General features: G+C 46.8%; 1 protein-coding gene across 1 annotated transcript in view; it reads right to left on the reverse strand.

The window, feature by feature from the left end:
* Positions 1-6,980: 6,980 nt before the first annotated feature.
* The window catches only part of PASK (PAS domain containing serine/threonine kinase), a 43,151-nt gene continuing 24,277 nt past the window's right edge, over positions 6,981-25,854 (reverse strand). The window contains exons 10-13 of the mRNA XM_034781851.1: positions 24,486-24,685; positions 19,118-19,251; positions 10,075-10,221; positions 6,981-9,256 (exon numbers count right to left, since the gene is read on the reverse strand). Coding sequence (XP_034637742.1) covers positions 9,132-9,256; positions 10,075-10,221; positions 19,118-19,251; positions 24,486-24,685 — 606 coding nt within the window. The 3' untranslated portion in view covers positions 6,981-9,131. The remainder of the gene's footprint in view (positions 9,257-10,074; positions 10,222-19,117; positions 19,252-24,485; positions 24,686-25,854) is intronic.

Consider the following 25,854-nt stretch of genomic DNA (forward strand, 5'->3'; position numbering starts at 1 on the left):
CTCACAGCAGCAAGGAAGCGGAGAAACCAGTTTCCCCAACAGCCAGGATATGTTTGTCACCCTGGACCTGGAACCAGTAACCCCCGAACTCACCCAAGACCCTGAGGGCACACAGGAGACCTCTGGTGAGTGTACCTTTGTAAATATTACACATGGTTTAAAAGCAAGCATGTTTAATGATTAATTTGCCCTGGCAATCGCGGCCAGTACAGCTACTGGAAAAGTCTGTTAACGTGTATGGGGATGGAGCGGAAATTCTCCAGGGACATCTCCAGAAAGCTCTCCTTCATGTACTCCCAAAGCCTTTGCAAAAGGTTTCTGGGGAGGGCTGCCTTATCCCGTCCGCCATGGTAGGACACTTTACCACGCCAGGCCAGTAGCACGTAGTCTGGAATCATTGCATAACAAAGCATGGGAGCGTATGGTCCCGGTGTTTGCTGGCATGCAGACAACATCCATTCCTTATCTCTCTTTGTTATCCTCAGGAGAGTGATATCATTCACGGTCACCTGGTTGAAATGGGGTGATTTTATTAAGGGGACATTCAGAGGTGCCCGTTCCTGCTCTTCTGAACAGAAATGTTCCCCGCTGTTAACCACGCGGTGGGGGGAGGAGTGATCATCCCAGAGAATCGGGTGTGTGTGGCGGGGGTGGTTTACTTGGGTTTGTGCTGCATGTTAACCCAGAAACCGCAGCCCCTCCTTTTACATTGAAAACCCATTTTAAATGGCCAACCCAATTCATCCTTGATATGGGAAATCAGGGCGCTGCTGTTTGAAACCATTCCCACATGTTAAGAAGGTTAAAAAAGCCAAAAGACTGTGGCTTACCATGGCTGCCTGCAAGCCGAAATCTGTTGCCTGGCACTGTGTGAGTGATCTCTCATACCAAACCGGCAGGCCCTCACTATAAGAGGAAAAATGCGACCTTGTAATGAAAGAGTGTACCCATTGTTCTCTAAAACGTGTCTTTTTTAACCACCTCTCCCTTCTCCTCCACCAGCTGCAAATGTTTCTCCTTCGCAGAGGCTAGTGAACATTAGAAAGAGAAAACGGAGGATGCGGGACGATATGTTCACGGAGCTCCAGATGTCCTCCCACGCTGATCGAGCACAGCAGAATGTGTGGAGGCAGTCAATGTCAGACATGAGAAAAGCACAATATGAACGAGAGGAGAGGTGGCGGGCTGAATGGCGGGATGAAAAGAGCAAGTGGCGGGCTGAAGATGATAGGTGGCATCAGCTTGCAGACAGAAGGCAAGAGTCAATGCTCCGTCTGCTGGAGCATCAAACTGATATGCTCCAGCGTATGGTTGAGCTGCAGGAAAGGCAGCAGGAGCAGAGACCGCCGCTACAGCCCCTGTGTAACCAACAGCCCTCCTCCCCAAGTTCCATAGCCTCCTCACCCAGACGCCCAAGAACACGGTGGGGGGCCCTCCAGCCACCCAGTCACTCCACCCCAGACGATTGCCTAAGCATCAGAAGGCTGGCCTTCAATAAGAGTTAAAGTTTTAAAATGCAGTGTGTCCTTTTCCATCCCTCCTCCCCCACCCATCCCAGGGTACCTTGGCAATTATCCCCCTACTTGTGTGAGGAATTAATAAAGAATGAATGAATGTGAAATAACAATGACTTTATTGCCTCTGCAAGCGGTGCTCGAAGTGGGGAGGGGAGGGTGGCGGTGGTTGGTTTACAGGGAAGTAGAGTGAACCGGGGGGGGGGGGGCGGAGGATTCATCAAGGAGAAACAAACAGAAGTTTCACACCGTAGCCTGGCCAGTCACAAAACTCGTTTTCAAAGCTTCTCTGATGCGCACCGTGCCCTGCTGTGCTCCTCTAACCGCCCTGGTGTCTGGCTGCGCGTAATCAGCAGCCAGGCGAGTTGCCTCAACCTCCCACCCTGCCATAAATGTCTCCCCCTTACTCTCACAGATATTGTGGAGCGCACAGCAAGCAGCAACAACAATGGGGATATTATCAGGTTTCAGAGTAGCAGCCGTGTTAGTCTGTATCCGCAAAAAGAAGAACAGGAGTACTTGTGGCACCTTAGAGACTAACAAATTTATTAGAGCATAAGCTTTCGTGGATTCTTTTCACTGAGGTCTGAGCGAGTCAGTAAGCTGCGCCAGCACGCTTTTAAACGTCCAAATGCACATTCCATCACCATTCGGCACTTGCTCAGCCTATAGTTGAACAGGTCCTGACTCCTGTCCAGGCTGCCTGTGTATGGCTTCATGAGCCATGGCAGGGGTAGGCTGGGTCCCCAAGGATCATGATAGGCATTTCAACATCCCCAATGGTTACTTTCTGGTCCGGGAAGAAAGTCCCTTCCTCCAGCTTTTGAAACAGACCAGTTGGCCTGAAGACACGAGCATCATGTACCTTTCCTGGCCATCCCACGTTGATGTTGGTGAAACATCCCTTGTGATCCACCAGGGCTTGCAGCAGCATTGAAAAGTACCCCTTGCGGTTTATGTACTCGGTGGCTTGGTGCTCCGGTGCCAAGATAGGGATATGGGTTCCGTCTATGGCCCCACCACAGTTTGGGAATCCCATTTCAGCAAAACCATCCACTATTGCCTGCACGTTGCCCAGAGTCACTACCCTTGATATCACCAGGTCTTTCATTGCCCTGGCAACTTGGATCAAAGCAGCCCCCACAGTAGATTTGCCCACTCCAAATTGATTCCCGACTGACCGGTAGCTGTCTGGCGTTGCAAGCTTCCACAGGGCTATCGCCACTCGCTTCTCAACTGTGAGGGCTGCTCTCATCCTGGCGCTTCAGGGCAGGGGAAAGCAAGTCACAAAGTTCCATGAAAGTGCCCTTACGCATGCGAAAGTTTCGCAGCCACTGGGAATCGTCCCACACCTGCAGCACGATGCGGTCCCACCAGTCTGTGCTTGTTTCCCGGGCCCAGAATCGGCGTTCCACGCCATGAACCTGCCCCAGTAACACCATGATTTCCACATTGCTGGGGCCTGTGCCTTGTGAGAGGTCTATGTCCATGTCAATTTCCTCATCACTCTCTTCGCCGCGCTCCAATCGCCTCCTCGGCTGGTCCGGGTTTCGCCTTGGCATGTCCTGGCTCTGCATATACTCCAGGACAATGCGCGTAGTGTTCATAGTGCTCATAATTGCCGCGGTGATCTGAGCGGGCTCCATGATCCCAGTGCTAGCTATGGCGCCTGGTCTGAAAAAAGGCGCGAAACTAGTATCTGATGGACCAGGAGAAGGAGGGAGGGCCGAGTGACGACAGGCGTACAGGTACAGGGAATTAAAATCAAGAAAGGTGGCTGTGCATCAGGGAGAAACACAAACAACTGTCACACAGAATGGTCCCCCCAAAGATTAAACTGAAAACCCTGGGTTTAGCAGGCCGTTGATTTCACGGAGGGAGGGGAAGCAAATGAATACAGAACAAATCTATTTTTTACATCTTAAGCTGGCAGCCGACGGTGCAACATGACCGATAGCCTCTGCAGTACGATGACGACGGATACCAGTCGTAATATACCATCTTCTACCAAAAGGCAAGGGGCTGCTGCTGCATAGCAATGCAGTCCCACGTCTGCCGGCACCCAGAGGACATATGGTGACGGTGAGCTCAGCTAAGCTGAGCGGGCTCCATGCTTGCGGTGGTATGTTGTCTGCACAGGTAACCCAGTTAAAAAGGCGCGAATCTATTGTCTGCCGTTGCTCTGACGGAAGGGGAGGGGCCTGACGACATGTACCCAGAACCTCCCGCGACACTGTTTTGCATCATTCGGGCACTGGGATCTCAACCCAGAATTCCAATGGGCAGCAGAGACTGCGGGAACTGTGGGATAGCTACCTATAGTGCAATGCTCCGGAAGTCGACGCTAGCCTCAGTACTGTGGACGCGGTCCGCCGACTAGAGCACTTAGAGCATTTTATGTGGGGACACACACAATCGGCTGTATACAACCCATTTCTATAAAACCGGCTTCTATAAATTCGACCTAATTTCGTAGTGTAGACATACCCAAAGATGACAACAGCTGGGACCGAGAGCTTTTTGTTTCTTTAACCTTTTAGGTAGTCTTGAAAAAAAGATTACAAATCTAGAAATTCAGATCTATCCTACCAAGTTTTTCCTGGCAGAGTCTATGGATGACTAGAGAACTATTAGAACATAAGAAAGGCCGTACCGGGTCAGACCAAAGGTCCATCTAGCCCAGTATCCTGTCTACCGACAGTGGCCAATGCCAGGTGCCCCAGAGGGAGTGAACCTAACAGGCAATGATCAAGTGATCTCTCTCCTGCCATCCATCTCCACCCTCTGACAGACAGAGGCTAGGGACACCATTCCTTACCCGTCCTGGCTAATAGCCATTAATGGACTTAACCACCATGAATTTATCCAGTTCTCTTTTAAACTCTGTTATAGTCCTAGCCTTCACAACCTTCTCAGGTAAGGAGTTCCACAAGTTGACTGTGCGCTGCGTGCAGAAGGACTGACCCTTGGGGAACACCACTAGTTACCCCTCTCCATTCTGAGAATTTACCATTTATTCCTACCCTTTGTTCCCTGTCTTTTAACCAGTTCTCAATCCATGAAAGGACCTTCCCTTTTATCCCATGGCAGCTTAATTTACATAAGAGCCTTTGGTGAGGGACCTTGTCAAAGGCTTTCTGGAAATCTAAGTACACTATGTCCACTGGATCCCCCTTGTCCACATGTTTGTTGACCCCTTCAAAGAATTCTAATAGATTAGTAAGACACAATTTCCCTTTACAGAAACCATGTTGACTATTGCTCAACAGTTTATGTTTTTCTATGTGTCGGACAATTTTATTCTTAACTACTGTTTTGACTAATTTGCCCGGTACAGACATTAGACTTACCGGTCTGTAATTGCCGGGATCACCTCTAGAGCCCTTTTTAAATATTGGCGTTACATTAGCTAACTTCCAGTCATTGGGTACAGAAGCCGATTTAAAGGACAGGTTACAAACCTTAGTTAACAGTTCCGCAACTTCACATTTGGAGTTCTTTCAGAACTCTTGGGTGAATGCCATCTGGTCGGGTGACTTGTTAATGTTAAGTTTATCAATTAATTCCAAAACCTCCTCTCGTGACACTTCAATCCGTGACAGTTCCTCAGATTTGTCACCTACAAAAGCCAGCTCAAGTTTGGGAATCTCCCTAACATCCTCAGCCGTGAAGACTGAAGCAAAGAATCCATTTAGTTTCTCCGCAATGACTATCGTCTTTAAGCGCTCCTTTTGTATCTCGATCATCAAGGGGCCCCACTGGTTGTTTAGCAGGCTTCCTGCTTCTGATGTACTTAAAAAACATTTTGTTATTACCTTTGGAGTTTTTGGCTAGCCGTTCTTCAAACTCCTCTTTGGCTTTTCTTATTACATTCTTGCACTTAATTTGGCAGCGTTTATGCTCCTTTCTATTTGCCTCACTAGGATTTGACTTCCACTTTTTAAAGGAAGTCTTTTTATCTCTCACTGCTTCTTTTACATGATTGTTAAGCCATGGTGGCTCTTTTTTATTTTTTTTACTGTGTTTCTTAATTTGGGGTATATATTGAAGTTGGGCCTCTATTATGGTGTCTTTTAAAAAGCACCCATGCAGCTTGCAGGGATTTGATTTTAGTCACTGAACCTTTTAACTTCTGTTTAACTAACCCCCTCATTTTTGCATAGTTCCCCCTTTTGAAATTAAATGCCACGGTGTTGGGCTGTTGAGATGGTCTTCCCACCCCAGGGATGTTGAACGCTATTGTATTATGGTCACTATTTCCAAGCGGTCCTGCTATAGTTACCTCTTGGACCAGCTCCTGCGCTCCACTCAGGACTAAATCTAGAGTTGCCTCTTTTCTTGTGGGTTCCCGTACCAGCTGCTCCATGAAGCAGTCATTTAAAGTATCGAGAAATTTTATCTCTGCATTTCGTCCTGAAGTGAAATGTTCCCAGTCAATATGGGGATAATTGAAATCCCCCACTATTATTGAGTTCTTAATTTTGATAGCCTCTCTAATTTCCCTTAGCATTTCATCATCACCGTCCTGGTCAGGTGGTCGATAATAGATCCCTAATGTTATATTCTTATTAGAGCATGAAATTTCTATCCATAGAGATTCTATGGAACATGCGGATTTGCTTAAGATTTTTACTTCATTTGATTGTACATTTTCTTTCACATATAGTGCCACCCCCCACCCCTCCTGCACGACCTGTTCTGTCCTTCTGATATATTTTGTACCCCGGAATGATTGTGTCCCATTGATTGCTCTCAGTCCACCAGGTTTCTGTGATGCCTATTAGATCAATATCCTCCTTTATCACGAGGCACTCTAGTTCACCCATCTTATTATTTAGACTTCTAGCATTTGTGTACAAGCACTTTAAAAACTTGTCACAGTTTATTTGTCTGCCCTTTTCTGATGTATCAGATTCTTTTTTATGTGAATGTTTATCATCTGATCTGGCCCCTACTTTATCCTCTTCCATCCTCTGCTCCTGACTATAACCTGGAGATTCTCTATCGTTAGACTCTCCCCTAAGAGAAGTCTCTGTCCGAGCCACATGTTCCTCTGCAGCAGTCTGCTTTCCCCCATCTCCTAGTTTAAAAACTGCTCTACAACCTTTTTAATGTTAAGTTTATGACATCACAGATACCAAATGGAATTATGGTTGAATTGAGACAGGAAGTAATTTTTATTCTGCATGTTTCAACATTTGTATTTTGGTTAAAACCAGGCTCTCTGTTAGAAGGAAGAAAAAAACCCAAAACTTAAATTTAACATCTAGGGTCCCTACAAATTAAGGGCTAAAAGCTTCCAATTGAGGAAGTGGAGTGGAGTCGAGTCGTCTGGCAAAAAGAGAAAAGAGAATTTTTTTTTTTTTTTTAAAGGAAACAAGCCTTTCATTGTAAGTCAGTTCACACAGCAAAACAAATGAAAGACACAGGCAAAGAGATACTTTAAGAACTAAAACATTTATTCTGTTCACTTTTAAGAAACAGTGATACAGCACAATTTTGATAAAAACCATAGCAAATAAAAATATACTTCGTATTGCCAAAAACTAAACAGGATGTTAAAAATCCTTCTCTTTACATTTTAAAATGTAATCCACTCAGTAGAATTAGAGACACATATTTGCTATAGGATTTTCCTGAAGAAACCTTTTAGGTGCAGCTGTAGTTAGTGTAAACAGTGATTTTGCTACAGAAGAACAAGGTCCAATGAGGTTTCTCTCTGTTACCCTTTCATTTGTGTGCACATCTCAGTTGCATCTGTCCAGAATCATTCAAACCTGCAGCATCGTACACGAAGCATCTACTAGTGAGGGCAGCTATACAGAGTACAATGAGCAAGCCAGTCCCATTACACTGGAATTATGTACTGCAATACAGCATCAACAAATACGTATTTAGATGTATAAATCCTGTTACTGCTCTGGACTTTTGTATCCAATTCCACACACAGTGCACTAAAAAACAGGTCCTTTAAATACTCTCTCTCTCTCTTCTATCTACTGTACAGAATGACAGCTCCTGGGGGATGGGGGGAAGAAGGTATGAGTGAGATTTTGCAGCACAGCCAAAATCTGGGAGGTCACTCTGGGGAAGTTCTGGCCTAGATGAAAAATTAAAAGAGAATTAAGGAAAAAGTCTAGTTCAGTTAAAGACTAAACTGATGGGACTTATATTATTGAGGCCCTAACCCCCCGTGCAATTTGCCCTAAACAAAGCCATGCATGCAATCTCTTTTCAGCGCGTGCACCCACCACCTTGTTTACAGAGCAATAAACAAGCATTCAGGCTTGATTCGATTTTGTGGTGCAGCAAGGATCACTTGAAAAACCAAGCTGCATTTCTGAAATCTTTAAATCAAGGTTTACAAGAGAACTACAAACCAAGTAGGTCAGTTTCCAAGCTTGACAACATCTCAGTCTTTCTATCTAGAGAAAAGCACACTCAACAACCACCACCACCAGCAGCAACACACCCATACTCCAGAACCAAGTGCTATTAAACAGAGAAACAAAGTCAAAACCAACTGACCACGCTGGGGTTTTCCACTGTATGTTTCTTTCAATATGAATTCTGTCAGAATCCAAGCCCCTTGAAAAATGGACTAACTCAGCTTCCCACTGCCATTACAGGGATAGAGGATGATAATCAGCTGGGGTTCTTTCAATCCTCAGCTTCCATCAGCAAACATTAGGACTCCAGATTCTAGATGTGAATGAGCTAAGAAACAGATAGTAGCAAAAGTAGTCCTTCCATTTGCAAGGGAATGCTTGCCTCAAACCACATTCTAACAACTGCTGCAGGAAGGCTCATCCGCAACCACTGTGCCAAGCCTCGTTCACATGAATAGGATTTCAACCAGAGTCCCAGCTCCTGGGAAGAGTGCATGCCCTGCAGTCTCCCGGCTTGAGCTAATTTTACTTCCCAACAGCTACCGGTGGGAGTGTTGCAGTTTCAGATAAGCAGAGGTTTGGCCCAGACTAGAAATTGTATGAGAGTGTGTGGTGGTCTCCTGAATAGGACCAATGTTATACTAGGAAGACAAATCCTAAACTCAGATGGGAAAATCTGGTAAGTGTACTGCTGGATTCGGTTTCATTAACACTATAGACTTCTCAGGCTCACAGGACCTGTCCAGATGAAGTGCTGTTGGCTCAAGGACAGTAAGAAAGGAAAGGCACATTTGGATCCAGTCACTGCTAGGGATATCCAGAAAACCTCATCTGGAGAAAGTGAAAAGCTTCTGTATTTAAGAGTCTAGAATGGATCAGCCTGAAGTCAAAGACTGGCTCTTTCACATCACTATCAAACCCCTTCATATCACAGGCCTCTGTTACAATAAGTGCATGAAGCCAACAGTGTACCAGTGGAGAGATTTCTCTCAATGGTGAGCAACTCCTGTCTTCTAGTACCTAAGGCTGATCCATCTGTTAAAACAGAAGTACTTAACGTGAAGTTTCTTTTAGTTCTTGGGAGGACAGTAAGTGCTGTCCAGATGATGACTAGGGAGCTGTTCTTCAGCAGGTGTGGAAATCTGCAGTATGCATCCTCTGCATGTCGGTCCCAACACTGAAGATTGGAACAAGATCTGTTGGCCTAAGCAGTGGCTATTCCTTCCAACTAGGGATCTGTGAGCTCATGGTCATAGGCATCATGGATCAGTCTCTGCTCACTCTGCAAGCAAGGAGCTGGCTGGCTGGCTCTGTGGCTGTGCTCAATACAGTGATTTCTGAAATTATTGCTTTCTGAGGAAGAAGAAAAACAAAGGATGGAACAGGAATTTAGGGATGAGCCATAAACACTGTTTATCAGCCAGCATGTACATGGGTGATGAGTTTTTCTTTTCCCTGGGGAAGCTCTACCCCTGCACTGCCCTAAATACCCGCCCCTCGTCCACTCCTCCCCAAGGCTCCGCCTCTTCCTGACCCCACTCCACCTCTTTCCACCCTCTGCTCTGTTCCCTCCCTGCCCGCTCGCTGCCCTCCCCCCAAGCCTCTCCCCCAGCCACCAAACACATGCTTGGGGGCACTGCTAAACAGCTGTGGTTGGTGGGTGCTGAAGACCCACTATTTTTTTTCCTTGGATGCTCCAGCCCCAGAGCACCCATGGAATCGGCACCTATGAATATGTACCTCAAACACAGAGGCACAGATTCCAGAAACTAAGCCTTAATCTGCAGTCAGGAAGCAGGTAGAAGCCAAATCTCTGCAAGCACTCGGGTCTAGCAACTGACATGGCCTAGTTATTAGAGCTGTACTAATACCAGCTATGATTCTAGTTATACAAGCTTCCCCACTACACTATCTTCTCCACGCCAGCCAAGATTCCACTAACAAGATGACTGTACCTAGTCTGCACCATTTAGGATTTCACTGGCAAGTGTTTAGCAGAAGTCCATCTATCAACAGCAGCCATATTTGAGACAATCACAAGAGTAACCACCAAGTTATGATCTCACTCTACACAACTCCTAGTCACATTTCCACCTCCTCTTGTAAATCTTATTCAAAAGATACTTTGGGGGGAGAAGGGGAAGGGAGTCATTTTCAGACCCATGTCTTACCTGGCCTGGCTGAGACATACACCTCTTCCCACGTGTAATTAGCCAAGTTCACAGGCTGCAGCACCCAAGGATTCTCTACTAGCTTTTCCAGGGTTGTACGCTGCTCTGGAGCAGCATGCAGGAGCCCAGACACCAGAGCCATCAGATCTAAGCAACAACAACAAAAAGATTTTTTTTAAAGTTAGAGACAATAAGAGGTGTTGCTCTGTCTTTGTCCTAGGCGATGTCTACACTGCACAGCTTACAGTGGCACAGCTGTGCCGCTAAAGCCTTGCTGCTGTAAGGCACGCAGTATAGCCGCTCATTGTCGGCATGAGAGCTTTCTCGCCAACAAAGCACTGTCCACACTTGCACTTTTTGTCATTAAAACTTTTGTCAATCAGGAGGGTGTTTTTCTCACACCCCTGACCGATAAAAGTTTTAACAACAAAAGTGCAGTGTAGACATAGCCCTACTTACTCTGACACTGCTGTATGAGGTCACAAGGCACACTAAGGCCCTGTCTACACTGGCAAGTTTCTGCACAGTAAAGCAGCTTTCTGTGTTGTAACTCCCGAGGTGTACACATAGCAAATAGTGTGCAGAAACTGCGCAGTGCTGTAAAAAAACCACCCCGACAAGAGGCATATAGCCTTCTGCACCAGGGGTACAGCACCACAGTGCCAGTGTAGACACCCAGGTTGATTACAGCGCTGCGATTGGCCTCCGGGAGATGTCCTACAATGCCTGTTCTTGCCTCTCTGGTCATCGGTTTGAATTCTACTGCCCTGCCCTCAGGTGACCAATCATCATCCCCACCTCGTAAATTCCTTTGGAATTTTGAAAGTCCCCTTCCTGTTTGCTCGGCGATGCGTGTCGTGGTCTCAGCGCATCTTTCCAGATGGGCATGCCTGCTCCACTCACCAGGCGATCCCCCACCTGGAGCAATGCGGAGCTGCTGGACCTCATCAGCATTTGGGGAGAGGAGGCTGTGCAGTCCTAGCTGTGCTCCAGCTGTAGGAATTATGATACCTATGGACAGATTTCACGTTGCATGACAGAAAGGGGCCATGACTGGGATACACTGCAGTGCAGAGTCATAGAATATCAGGGTTGGAAGGGTTCTCAGGAGGTCATCTAGTCCAACCCCCTGCTCAAAGCAGGACCAATTCTCAACTAAATCATCCCAGCCAGGGCTTTGTCAAGCCTCACCTTAAAAAACCTCTAAGGAAGGAGATTCCACCACCTCCCTAGGTAACCCATTCCAGTGCTTCACCACCCTCCTAGTGAAAATGTTTTTCCTAATATAAAACCTAAACCTCCCCCACTGCAACTTGACACCATTACTCCTTCTTCTGTCATCTGGTACCACTGAGAACAGTCTAGATCCATCCTCTTTGGAACCCCCTTTCAGGTAGTTGAAAGCAGCTATCAAATCCCTCCATCATTCTTTTCTTCTGCAGATTAAACAATCCCAGTTCCCTCAGCCTCTCCTCATAAGTCATGTGCTCCAGACCCCTAATCATTTTTGTTGCCCTCTGCTGGACTCTTTACAATTTTTCCACATCCTTCTTGTAGTATGGGGCCCAAAACTGGACACAGTACTCCAGATGAGGCCTCACCAATGTTGAATAGAGGGGAATGATCACTGATTATCTCTGAGCAGAAGTATTGCCAAGCTTAAAATGAACAAAGATATTGTCAACGTTAGACCTCAAACTTCCGCTTTGCAAAGGTAAAAAGGGCAAGCTTTGCAGAGGTATAAACTAAGACTTGTGGTCAAAATGCGCTGCAACCAGATAACACATTCTAACTCCTATAAAGCGAGATAAGTTGTGCCCCTGGGCACAAGGTGCGGGAGGCAAACTGCCGCTCTGGTGCTGCACCCACGAGCTGTCAGTTCTACAAAGAGCTGGACGCGATACTTGGTAGTGACCCCACCTCCACTGCGAAGTCCCCTGTGGATACTTTGGTGGCTTGTGTGCCACATTTAAAACAATTGGCTACAAGAAAATAAGTAAGCATAAATTATACGGTCAAAGCAACACAAGGAGATAAGTAAGCATAAATTATACAGCCAAGGCGACAACGCTAACCACATTAAAGATTTGGCTGACCCTAATTTGTCGGCCTGTTTTAAGACACGGCCGACAGATCAGATAAAAAGTACGAAGGCATGGGACTGTGTGTGTGTTTCGGTCATAAGGGAAACCTGACTGATGAATAATAACTTTACATGTACTTGTGCTTGTCTTCAATATAACTTGCCATTTATAGTAATCGTTATTCAGTGCTGGTCTTTAATCTTGCTTATTTTGTCTGTGCTGTCTTTATTGTCAAAAGTCATTAAAAACCTTTTTTGAGAAATAATCAGTAGTTTTAATTTTTCTTATATAGGCACTACTCAACCTCATTACATCTGTGTTGGGTGGTGGGAAGTAGTGATCACCCACGGCCCAATTAGGGTCCTGACGAGTGCTTCCCTCTTCCTTTATTTCCACAATCACATCCCTCAATCTGCTGGCAACGCCCTTTCTTATACAGCCCAAAATGCCATTAGCTTTCTTGGCAACAAGGGCACACTGTCGACTCATATCCAGCTTCTCGTCCACTGTAACTCTTAGGTCTTTCTCTGCAGAACTGCTGCCTAGCCATTCGGTCCCTAGTCTGTAGCCATGCATGGGATTCTTCTGTCCTAAGTGCAGTACTCTGCACTTGTCCTTGTTGAACCTCATCAGATTTCTTTTGGCCCAATCCTCTAATTTGTCTAGGTCCCTCTGTATCCTATCCCTACCCTCCAACATATCTATCACTCCTCCCAGTTTAATGTCATCTGCAGACTTGCTGAGAGTGCAGTCCACACCATCCTCCAGATCATTAAAGAAGATATTGAACAAAACCGGCCCCAGGACTGACCCTTGGGGTCAAAGTGAAGGAGCTGCAGAACGCCTCTCACAAGGTGCGGGAGGCAAACTGCCGCTCTGGTACTGCACCCACGAGCTGCCAGTTCTACAAAGAGCTGGACGCGATACTTGGTGGTGACCCCACCTCCACTGCGAAGTCCCCCGTGGATACTTTGGTGGCTCGCGTGCCAGTCGAGAGTGGACCGAGCCAGGAGGAGGAAATCTTGGATGAGGATGTGGAGGGGGACCCAGAGGCAGAGAACGACTCGGAGGTCAGAGATGCATGCAGCCAGGAGCTCTTTCCTACCCCGGAGGAGGCTAGCCAGTCACAGTTGTCGGATCTTGGAGAAGCGCAAACAGGAGAGGAGGCCACTGGTAAGTGGATTTGATTTTGGGAACCACTGAAGCAAGTTGTTGGGGGCAGAAAGCAGGCTTATCTCTGTATGGTTCGCGTAACACTACATGCCTAGTCTGAGCGGCGGAATAGGCTGTTGATAGACTCCCTCACTTCACGGGAATCTGCCTCCGAGATCTCCAGGAAACTCTCACAGAGATACTGGGCAATCCACTGCCGCAGGTTCTTTGGCAGAGCTGCTTTGTTTCTTGCCCCATTAATGGTAACTTTCCCGCGCCACTCTGACGACCGGGGGGGGACGGGGGAACACGGACGACCATTGCTGCACACAGAAGACCTGTATAAGGACCAGGGCAGAAGCCGCAGTCTTGGAGAAGACCCTCCCTTGATTCCCTGCTCACCCTCAGCAGCGAGATATCTTCCATAATGAACACAGCCTGTGGAAAACATGGGGATAGGAATGATTATCACGCCCCCCTGCCCCCCACACACACAGTGCTGGCTCTCCTCAAAAGCCATGTACCCAGTGTACAGTAGGGTCCGGAAACACTGATTTACCCTGCCCCTGCAGCTACTCACCATTTTGGGAGTCTTGTGGCTCACGTGTGCTTGCCTGGGGTCAGCCAGTTAGTGACGGGCACGTGAATAGTGACTGTGTTTTAAATCACTGTATCAGTGTTCTGTGTGTTGCAAATACTGCTTCTGAAAAATGTTGTGTTTTGGCTTCACAGAGATGACCTTAGGAGCCCCAGCCGCCCTCTTTGTCATCACCGGCTGAACAGCTGCGCAGAATTAGAAAGCAGTCATGAAAAACTAAAGAGGACTTTCTGTGTGATGTCATGATGCACTCCACGGCCAAAAAACAGGAACTGAAGGAGTGGCAGAACAGCAAGAAGGGGACCAAAAGGAGAATGCGGCATGCCAGAATGAAGCCACAGAGCAGCTCTTAAAGGTTATGCGGCATCAAGCAGACAAGCTCCAGACAATACTAGCACTGCAAACCGAGCAGCTCTGTGCCTGCCCTTCCCTGCTGTCACAAAACTCTTTCCCATGTGTCCCCCAGACGGCGCCAACACACTCTTATCAACCTCCTGGCTCCAGTCTGTACCCGTGGCATTCCACTCCTCCCCTGTCACAGTCCAGCACTGCAGACTCCCGGTACCCATTGCACTCAACACCCATCCCTCTGCAGTTTGGCACTGCTGAAGTACAGTCAGGGCCGGCTTTAGCAGGTGTGGGGCCCCACGCCAGGACGCGAATTGTCTCGCCCCCCTGACTTCGCCCCCTCCCTGCCCCATTGGATCCCTCCCCAAATCCCCGCCCTGGCCCCTCGTCTTCCCCAAGCACGCCGCATTCCTCCTCCTCACCCCGCCCTCCCAGGCTTGCGCTGATCAGCTGTATGGCGGCGCAAGCGCTGGAGGGAGGGGGAGAAGCAGGACGCAGCTTTTTTTTTTTTTTCTTCCCCGCTCCGCCGGCAGTCCCGGACGTTGCGGGGCCCTCTTAGGCGCGGGGCCCCATTCCGGGGAATTGGCCGAATCAGCTTAAAGCCGGCCTTGAGTACAGTACCTGCTGCACTGTACTCCAAAGGAGAAAGTTGGATATGATCCCTTGACATATACAAATCTTTAACTGTCCCGGGACCCCTCCTCCTCCTGGGATCTTCCCTTCCCCCATTCCTCTCAGTGTTGGTGTGGTTTTTTGACTCTCTCCTCCAGTTGTTGTTTTTTTAATAAAAGAATTGTGTTGGTTTGAAAGCAATCTTTATTCTATTAATTGAAAGCAAACAGAGCCCTGCAAAGCAATGGACAACTATCTTAAACCTTCATATTGCATCGTCTGCACCAATCACAATCACCTCCTAGCATTACAAGCACTGCACTCCCGAGCATAGCAACAAATATTAGTGGCTTTCAGCTTTAAATTACTGCCTCAAGGCATCCCTGATCCTTATGGCCCCGCGCCATGCCCCTCTAATAGCCCTGTTTTCTGGCTGATCAAATTCAGCCTCCAGGTGCTGAGCCTCAGCAGTCCAGCCCTGAATGAAGCTTTCACCCTTCCCTTCACAAATATTATGGAGCATACAGCACACTGCTATAAGCATTGGAATATTGTCATCAGCCCGGTCCAGCTTCCCGTACAGGCAGTGCCAACAGGCCTTTAAACGGCCAAAAGCACACACAGTCATTCTGCACTTGCTCAGCCTGTTGTTGAACTGCTCCTTGCTGCTGTCAAGGTGCCCCATGTATGGCTTCATAAGCCACAGCATTAAGGGGTAGGCGGGGTCTCCCAGAATCACAATGGGCATTTTGACTTCCCCTACGGCAGGGGTAGGCAACATATGGCATGGGTGCCAAAGGCGGCACGCAAGCTGAGTTTCAGTGGCACTCACATTGCCTGGGTCCTGGAAACCAGTCCGAGGAGCTCTGCATTTTAATTTAATTTTAAATGAAGCTTCTTAAACATTTAAAAAAACCTTCTTTACTTTACATACAACAATAGTTTAGTTATATATTATAGACTTCTAGAAAGAGACCTTCTAAAAGCGTTAAAATGGATTACTGGCACATGAAACCTTAAATCAGAGTGAATAAATAAAGACTCGGCACACCATTTCTGAAAAGTTGCCAATCCCTGCCCTACAGCAATCTTCTGGTCCAGGAAGAAAGTTCCTGCTTGCAGTTTCCTGAACAGGCAAGTATTCCGAAAGATGTGTGTGTCATGCACCTTTCTAGCCCAGCCTGCGTTAATGTCTGTGAAATGCCCCCGGTGATCCACAAGCACCAGCAGAACCATTGAGAAATACCCCTTCCGATTAATGTACTCGGTGGCTAGGTGGTCTGGTGCCAGAATTGGAACATGCGTCCCATCTATCATCCCTCTGCAGTTAGGGAAGCACATTTGTGCAAAGCCGTCCACCATGTCACGCACGTTGCCCAGAGTCATGGTCTTTCAGAGCAGGATGCGATTAATGGCCTTGCACACTTCCATCAACACGAGTCCAACAGTCGACTTTTCCACTCCCAACTGGTTAGCAACCAATTGGTAGCAGTCCGGAGTAGCCAGCTTCCACAGTGCAATCGCTACACGCTTCTCCAACTGCAGGGCAGCTCTCATTCTCGTGTCCTTGCGCTGCAGGGCTGGGGCAAGCTCACACAGTCCCATGAATGTGGCTTTTCTCATCTGAAAGTTCTGCAGTCACTGCTCGTCATCCCAGACATGCATGACGATGTGATCCCATCACTCAGTGCTTGTTTCCCAAGCCCAAAAGCGGCGTTCCACTGTTGCCAGCACCTTTGTGAATGCCACAAGCAATCTCATGTCGTAGCTAGTACGCATGGCGAGATCAATGTTGCACTCCTCTTGCCTTTGTAGTTTAAGCAATAACTCCACTGCCATTCGTGATGTGTTAGTCAGAGCGAGCAGCATACTGGTCAACAGTTCGGGATCCATTCCTGCAGACCGAAGAGGCAGTTCGCACAGTACACAAACCGTTGAAAGATGGCACCAAATGCAGATGGAAGCATAGGGATTGCTGGGATGTGAAGCAATGCATTACAGGGCATTGGGACAGGACCCAGGATGCCCCACAACCCCCTCCACCTTCCCACAACTCTTAGTGGCAGAAGAAGAAGAGATGCTCTATGGGATAACTGCCCAGAGTGCACCGCTCCACATACCGCATGTGTGAACACACTATTGCGCCAGCAGCTGACAGTGTGAACACAAAACAGCAGTTTCCCTTCAATGCTCTCTGAGCGGCTCTGTAACTCTGCCAGTGTAGACATGAACCTAATTTACTAAGGGTAATACTCATAAGTAGGTAAAATTGTAACCCCAGATCCCTCCAGCCCTTCTGCCAGGATTTCTCTGTCTTGTTTCATTCACTCAGGGCTGTGTTTGCCTGGCTTGGAGAATGATCTAAGCCTTCCACATTGTGTTAATAGTGAACTGAAAAGAGGCAAGACACTGGGTGGCAGCGGCGGGGGGGGAGGGGAGAGAATAGAAAGAAACAGACAATCTATGCATGGAAGACTTCTTTTGCACACCATTCTTTCTACAACTTTGGTGCCTCTGGTGGGCACCCACCCACTCCAAGACCAGTCCTTTTGCAGACAAACATTCTGAAATGAGGTCTTGTTTGTGTTTTTCTTTTAAGGGCATATACCTGTGGCTTGGGGAAAACACCAGGAAATTCCTAACTGCAAAGCTATAGAGGCGCTGTATGGGACTAAAATACTCCTAAGACCACCTACAGAGAGGTTGCTGATGAAAGATTTATCAACCCACCACATACTTGTTCTCTTCAACACCTCCCCCAGGAAGCAAGACCAGCAATATCTTTCTTTTAGTCCAGATCATGAAACCAATTCTGAAGCTACAAATGCAAGCAAACACCCTTCACATTCCTAAAGGCCCCACTGAGGTGAGGAAGTTGCCAGCAAGACCTCTTAAGCCAACAATACTGGTTGGCAATGGTTAAGTGAAGCAAAGCCTGAATTTGCATTCAAGCCTCCTGAGGACCACTGGTAGTCACTGGACCTTAAACTTGTCTAGTAGGCTGAACTTTCCAATTACATTATTTGTTCCAGCTCTCTCCATTTTTAACTCATTGGTGGTTTGGGATAATGAATGAAGGAGTGAACTCACCATAGAGAAGGTCTGGAATTTGAAATATTGCCAGTGCAGGTAGTACACAGATACTTCCATATGTGTAAAGAATAAGAGTACTTTCCTTAAAGCAGGTGAATATACAGATTTGCATGTCATAACCCTTTTTCAGATGAGAACTGATGTTTAATAAACTAAGCATGTGTGAGACAGACTCCCAAGAAGAAGGCAAAACCTGGAGAAATTAATATACACTGTGCGCTTCCAGCTACACAAAAGGTTCTTTCTAGAGCAGTTGTTTTCAAACTTTCTTTTCTGGGGATCCAATTGAAGAAAATTGTTGATGCCCGCGACCCAACAGAGCTGGGGGATGAAGGGTTTGGGAAGGGCTCAGGGTTGGGGCAAAGGGTTGGGGTGCGGGAGTGAGGGCTGCTGGATGGGGCCAGGAGTGAGGGGTTTGGAGTGTGGGAGAGGGCTCTGGGCTGGGGCAGGGGGTTGGGGTGCACGAGGGGGTCAGGGCTCTGGGTGCAGGCGGTTGGGGTGCAGGAGGGGGTCAGGGCTCTGGGTGCAGGCTCTTGGGTGGGGCCGGTGATAAGGGGTTTGGGGTGCAGCAAGGGGCAGGGGATTGGGGTGCAGGGTTGGCATGCAGGCTTACCTCAGGTGGCTCCCGGTCAGCGACGCAGCAGGGGTGCTAAGGCAGGCTTCCTGCCTGTCCTGGCACCGTGGACCACACTGCGCCCCGAAAGCAGCCAGCAGCAGGTCCAGCTCCTAGGCAGAGGCGCGCGCAAGTGGCTTCACACAGATCTCGCTCACAGGCACCGCCCTCCACCCCCAGCTCCCATTGGCTGGGAACCGGCCAATGGGAGTGTGGAGCTGTGCTCAGGGCAGGGGCAGCACACGGAACCCCATGCCACCCCCTCCCCGCCTAGGAGCAGGACCTGCAGCTGGCCACTTCCAGGGTGCAGCGTGGTGTCAGAACAGGTAGGAACTAGCCTGCCTTACCCAGGCAGCACCGCTGACGGGACTTTTAACAGCCTGGTTGGCGGTGCTGACCAGAGCCATCACAACCCAATGCCTTACATTCCGCAACCTAGTACTGGATCGCGACCCGCATTTTGAAAACCACTGTTCTAGAGCAATCTCTTCCACTATGGTCAGTTCCATTGGCAATGAATGGCATGAATAAATGAAAACTCACCTTCTGACACCCTGTAAGGAGGATTTAGTACAGCCTCCATGGTCTCCTCTAATTCACAGAAGGGATTCTCTCCAAATAGTAGGGTATAAAGGGTGATGCCAAGCGACCACATCTCCAGCTCTGGTCCTTGGTACCTACACAAAAACACAGAAGCCCACATACACCAAGATATATGAAAGAACACACATTTGTGTATATGTGGTTCTGAATTTCATTTCAAAGTTAGGAAAGTTAATATGCAAATATTTTAGGAGTTCTACACGACTATATAAATGCTTAAGCAGAAAAAAATATATATAAAAACACTTTTAGTTGTCCTATACTGCCTTCATGCACATGCACACAACCCCGACCCTCTCCCACCCTTCTACCCGCAACACTTGGTATTCAGTTTCGCAAGTCAGTGCTAGCAAAAGTGAGAGCACTTATCACTGGGAATCACCACACAAGCTTTCTTCATGCAGCTCTGTATTTTTCCTCACATACAACACTTCCAGTAATTTTAGTCTTGGGCCTCTCCTAAATAGAAACTGATAAATTATGCCAAACTGCAAACAAATTATACAACATGAATTAACAGCCACTAGAGGAACAGCCACCTCGTTATATCTAGTTTCTAGATTAAATCAGAACCTAGCCTTCCTGAACACAGAGGGCTAGTATAGCTACAACATATATCTGGTTGTATGTTGTAGACCAGACCAGAAAACCAGATTAACTACTGAACTCAGGCCAAAATTATGGCTTGTGTACTTACAGCACTGCAAGTGCACCAGTGCCACTGTAGTGCTTAGTGAAGACACTACCTATGCTGGTGGGAGAGCTTTTCTCGTCAGCATAGTTACTCCAATTCCCCACGAGGCAGTAGCAATGTCAATAGGATAAGTCCTCCTGTCAATATAGCGCTGTCTACACCAAGAGTTCGGCCAGTATAGCTGCATTGCTCATTCCACATCCCTGAGTGACGTCATTATACTATACCTACATAAGTTTGTAGCGTAGACCAGGGCTTACCAACCAGAGTTTCAAACTACAGGTTAGACTGCTCAGGGGACACCCCTCATCATTCTGAAAAACAGTCTCCCAAGAGAGAGTCCAGCCACTTGACATCCCATCCGGGAAGGAAGGTAACTTGCTTCACACAGAGCTAGAAGTGTGTGACACTCTGTACCTTGGGGAAACACCCTGCATCCCCATGTTCATGCTTATAATATGATTGTGTGGTATCCAATGCAAAGTTTGGTCATGTTGGGTGTCTTTGGAAGGTTCATGATGCACTGAGCATTGCTGTTATAGTAATGTTATTGGTTGTAATTTCATGTATAAAGTTATGAGGCTGAAAATGTGTCCTCATAGCTTAAAACAAGCCCAGGCAAAACTCTCAACAGCAGAGGGGCACTTCACACCTCATCAGGGCATGTATGGGACAAACCCAGCCCAGCCTCACAGGAACAAAGAACACTGGCCTAGGAAGCAACAAAGGATTCTCCCACAGTATTCTTGCCAGCAAGTTAAAGAAGTATGGGCTGGATGAATGGACTATAAGGTGGATAGAAAGCTGTCTAGATCATCGGGCTCAACGGATAGTGATCAATGGCTCCATGTCTAGTTGGCAGCCGCTAGGTATCAAGCAAAGTGCCCCAAGTGTCGGTCCTGGAGCTGGTTTTGTTCAACATATTTATTAATGATCTGGAGGATGGCATGGATTGCTCCCTCAGAAAGTTTGCAGATGACACTAAACTGGGAGGAGTGGTAGACATGCTGTAGGGTAAGGATAGGATACAGAGGGACCTAGACAAATTAGAGGATTGGGTCAAAAGAAATCTGATGAGATTCAACAAGGACAAGTGCAGTGTCCTGCACTTAGGACGGAATAATCCCATGCACTGCTACAGACTAGAGGCCGAATGGCTAGGCAGCAGTTCTGCAGAAAAGGACCTAGGGGTTATAGTGGACGAGAAGCTGGATATGAGTCGACAGTGTGCCCTTGTTGCCAAGAAGGCTAATGGTATTTTGGGCTGTATAAGTAGGGGCATTGCCAGCAGATCAAGGGACGTGATTATTCCCCTCTATTTGGCATTGGTGATGCCTTATCTGGAGTATTATATCCAGTTTTGGGCCCCACATTACAAGAAGGATGTGGAAAAATTGGAAAGACTCCAGCATAGGGCAACAAAAATGATTAGGGGACTGAAGCACATGACTTATGAGGAGAGGCTGAAGGAACTGGGATTATTTAGTCTGCAGAAAAGAAGAATGAGGGGGGATTGATAGCTGCTTTCAACTACCTGAAAGGAGGTTCCAAAGAGGATGGATCTAGAATGTTCTCAGTGGTACCAGATGACAGAAGAAGGAGTAATGGTCTCAAGTTGCAGTGGGGGAGGTTTAGGTTGGATATTAGGGGGGGATATGTCACTAGGAAGGTGGTGAAGCACTAGAATGGATTACCTAGGGAGGTGGTGGAATCTCCTTCCTTAGAGGTTTTTAAGGTCAGGCTTGACAAAGCCCTGGCTGGGATGATTTAGTTGGGGATTGGTCCTGCTTTGAGCAGGGGTTGGACTAGATGACCTCCTAAGGTCCTTTTCAACCCTGATATTCTATGATTCTATTAAAGGATTTGTTGGACTCTCAAGTAAGTCACCCCCCTTCCCTTGTTCAGTTTGGGACTACGATGAGGTAATGCTCACCTGATTCTGAAGGGGGGGGGCAAAAGACAAGAGGGAAGAAAGAACATGATAAAAGGGAGAGACATTTGCCATGCTCTCTCTCTTCCACCTCCATCTACAGACACCACCACCGAGAGACTGAAGCGCTGATCATAGGGGAGAGCCTGCCTGAAGGGCAGCCAGCCAGCCTATGGTGAGAAGCATCTAAGTTTGTAAGGGCACTAAAAGTGTTAAGATCAGCTTAGAATGCTTTTTGCTTTTGTTTCATTTGACCAAATCTGACTTCTTGTGCTTTGACTTATAATCACTTAAAATCTATCTTTTGTAGTTAATAAATTTGTTTATTCCACCGGAAGCAGTGCGTTTGGTTTGAAGCATGTCAGAGACTCCCCTTGGGATAACAAATCTGGTACATATCAATTTCTTTGTTAAACTGATGAATTCATATAAGCTTGAAGCATCCAGTGGGCATAACTGGACACTGCAAGACAGAGGTTCCTAGGGTTGTGTCTGGGACCAGAGATACTGGCTAGTGTCATTCAGTTGCACAATCCAAGCAGCGGCTGGCCAAAAGTGCTCACTCATGTAGCTGGGAGCAATTTGCATGTTAGCAGCCATGCAGGAACAACCTGGGAGTGGGGGTTCTCACAGCAGAGCAGTGTAAAGGCTGGCTCCCAGAGTCGAGGATTGGAGTGACCTAGCAGATCACCGGTACAGATAACACCAAGGGAACGTCACAAAGTGACATTTGTTAATTCACTGGTAACACAGTTTAGTCATCAGTCTACTGCAGGGATCGGCAACCTTTCAGAAGTGATGTGCCGAGTCTTCATTTATTCTCTCTAATTTAAGGTTTCACGTGCCAGTAATACATTTTAACGTTTTTAGAAGGTCTCTTTCTATAAGTCTATAATATATAACTTAACTATTGTTGTATGTAAAGTAAATAAGGTTTTTAAAATGTTTAAGAAGCATCATTTAAAATTAAATTAAAATGCAGAGCCCCCCGGACCGGTGGCCAGAACTCAGGCAGTGTGAGTGCCACTGAAAATCGGCACACGTGCCATAGGTTGCCTACCCCTGGTCTACTCAAAGTAGCTGTTCCTACACTGTGGACTGCACAAAGCGCTTGCTGCTGCCCTGGAGAAAGGACTGGCTCGCCTCCTTTTTTCCAGCTGCTGCTATACATGTCAAGTTTTTTCCATTAGCTCAGAGGTTTGAGCACTGGCCTGCTAAACCCAGGGTTGTGAGTTCAATCCTTGAGGGGGCCACTTAGGGATCTAGGGCAAAATCAGTACTTGGTCCTGCTAGTGAAGGCAGGGGGCTGGACTCGATGACCTTTCAAGGTCCCTTCCAATTCTAGGAGATAGGATATCTCCATTAATTTAATTTAATTTTTTTTAATTTAATTAGAAAGAAGAGCCTGGGGAGGGGACGCAGGTGAACAGCTAGAAACAAGGAGGAACAGCTAACCTACATGTCCCTAATAGTAGTCCTTGCTCCCAGGAGGACGAACTGCAATTCTTCTTCAGAGGCTGAATCCATAACCTGCTAACTTCACTTGGAAAGGAACGTTCAGAGGAGATGGGGAATGAGACAAACCGATGCCTGGACCCTGCGTCTGGGGGAGCAATGAACCAATCGGCAGGGAGATACATGTAGTAAGAGAGGAAGCCCAGACTACAGGACAGCATGATCAAGGAGAGGACAACAAACTGATCAAGCAGCAGAGAAGTACGTGCCAGAAAGCAAGTAGAGAAGGGGGACAGAATAGGATGGGAATGGGAAATGACAAAATGTCTTTCTTCAAAATACGGCAAGTTAAAGAACAGCTACAATATAAATAATTCCCCGATACCTTGTTTTTCTATGTAAACAATTGCTGTACTTGTCAAAGAGATTTGTGTTCATAAACAGGCTTGAATGGGAGGGGTGATGGGTCACCAAGACCCATCTATTAAGATGTAGATGTAGATAGTGAGAAACACAGAACAGATTAAGTTGTGATATGACTCACCTAGACCCTACCAGGCTAGGGATAAAAATCTTAAACCTGCTCCTTAACTTGGTTGTACAGCATGGCAGCCAGAAGCTCACCCGGCATGCTATTTTTAATAAGGCACTGCATGAGCACCACTAGTTCAGCTTGAAGTGGCACTTGCATTCTAATCACACCAGGCAGTTAGTCCCCCTTTGGCTGGGAACATTCACGCTTGTGCAGAGTGCAGAGGAGAATTCCTTTACGATCTTGATAAAAGACGTATGGAAAATGATCAAGACATTTTGAGATGCTTAGATTGCATTTGGACAACTGACCAAACTTAAAGCAGTATTTCCCAATGTGAGGGTGCACTCCGTTGAGGAGGCAAGAAGGACTAATGGGCAGGGGCCCACAGATTTCTCAATTGTTACCCAGTCTCAGCTTTCATTTGAAAGAGAGAAATGAAGTCTCTGCAACAGTAGTGAAGAAAATCTTCAAACTATGTGAGCCAAGTGCAACCCATGCAGCAGTGTCTGTGAGTTTGCAGAGTACCTGAAAGCAGAGCTTTGAGGTGTGAAATACCCAATTTATTTCAATGGGTCTAGCATAGTTGCTAATTACAATAGTTTAAACGTCATTCTGTCATTCTTTTGCCCCGGCCTTACAAGTGCATTGCTAACAAGGAACACAAGAGCAGTTTTCACTCAGGTCCAGTACGTACGGATTGCCCAAGAGGACTTCTGGTGAGCAGTACTCAATTGTCCCACAGAAGGTGTAGAACAGCTTGCCAGGTTCCAAGTAAGCAGCTGAGCCAAAGTCCACCAGTTTGATTGAGAAATCTTCAGCAATAATGATGTTCTCATCCTTGATGTCTCTATGGAGGATATTTCTGCAGTGCAGATATCCCACTGCTGACACTAGCTGAAGCACAAAGAGTGAGGTCACAATACAAAGAAGTTTACATGAGGGACACTTATCCAGAATAATCCAGAACACAACAGAACGCTGATAGGCATATTTGGGGGGTTTGTTTACATCTCATCTATACAAGATGAGGAGCTGCCTCCAACTGGGGATGGCTGTCATTGTATTGCAGTAATGCTCTCTGGGAAATATATTTGGAAGCAAACTAAGATTTTGCGCTCTCCAAATGTGTAAGGTTAGGGTGCCTTTTAGCCATGCTGTTTGTTCATCCCCTGGGGTTAGGAGCACCAATGATTAGTCACAATCCAGAAAGTTTTTTTTTTTTTTTATCCAAAATTTTGACCAAAGAATAATTTAGTCTTCTCACATTTCCTTCCCCATCACTGCAGGCTTATAAAGTCTGAGTATTTGGGCGTGAACTTTTACATAAATAAGATAACTCACTCCTAAATACTGAGGCCTGGTCTACACTAGAAAATTAGGTCATATAACTACATCGCTCAGGGATGTGGATTTTTCACATCCCAGAGCGATGTAGTTATATGACCTAATTCCCCATATAGACAGCACTAGGTCGACAGAAGAATTCTTCCTTGCAATCCACCTGCCTGAGAGGTGGTAAACTACACTGATGGGAGAACCCCTCCTGTTGACACAGGTAGTATCTATGCTCAAGAGACACAGCAATGCAGCTGCAGCTCTGCAGCGTTTCAAGGGTAGACAAGCCCTCAGTCACTTCCTTCTGCACAATTCATTCTGTGATGCCATAATTAAGTATAGCATCACAATTTGCAAACAAACAATTCTGTTAATTTTGTGACACCACAATCCAATCAAGCAGGCAGAGCAGAAGAGTAAGGGGGAGTTTCAGTTTACACAAACCTTTGTGTGCCAGCAGTAAAGGAAAAGTACATAAAAATACCTGATTTATTAATCAGACTTGGGGAAACCTCACTTAATGTTACCCCACTTGTGGCAGCAGTCTTTTAAAGGTTATTATGGGTGACATTTCAGACCACTAGAAATCAGCCTTCCAAAATGTTCAAGTGGTACTCTCTAAATACCACACACTATCATAGAAACAGAGCAGTGCATATAGATTAATTGACTAATCTTATCTCAACTTTCCAATTAAATAGGATTTTTGTATTAGCCAAGTTTCCCCC

Source organism: Trachemys scripta, chromosome 9 (assembly GCF_013100865.1).
Source record: "Trachemys scripta elegans isolate TJP31775 chromosome 9, CAS_Tse_1.0, whole genome shotgun sequence".
NCBI lineage: Eukaryota > Metazoa > Chordata > Testudines > Emydidae > Trachemys > Trachemys scripta.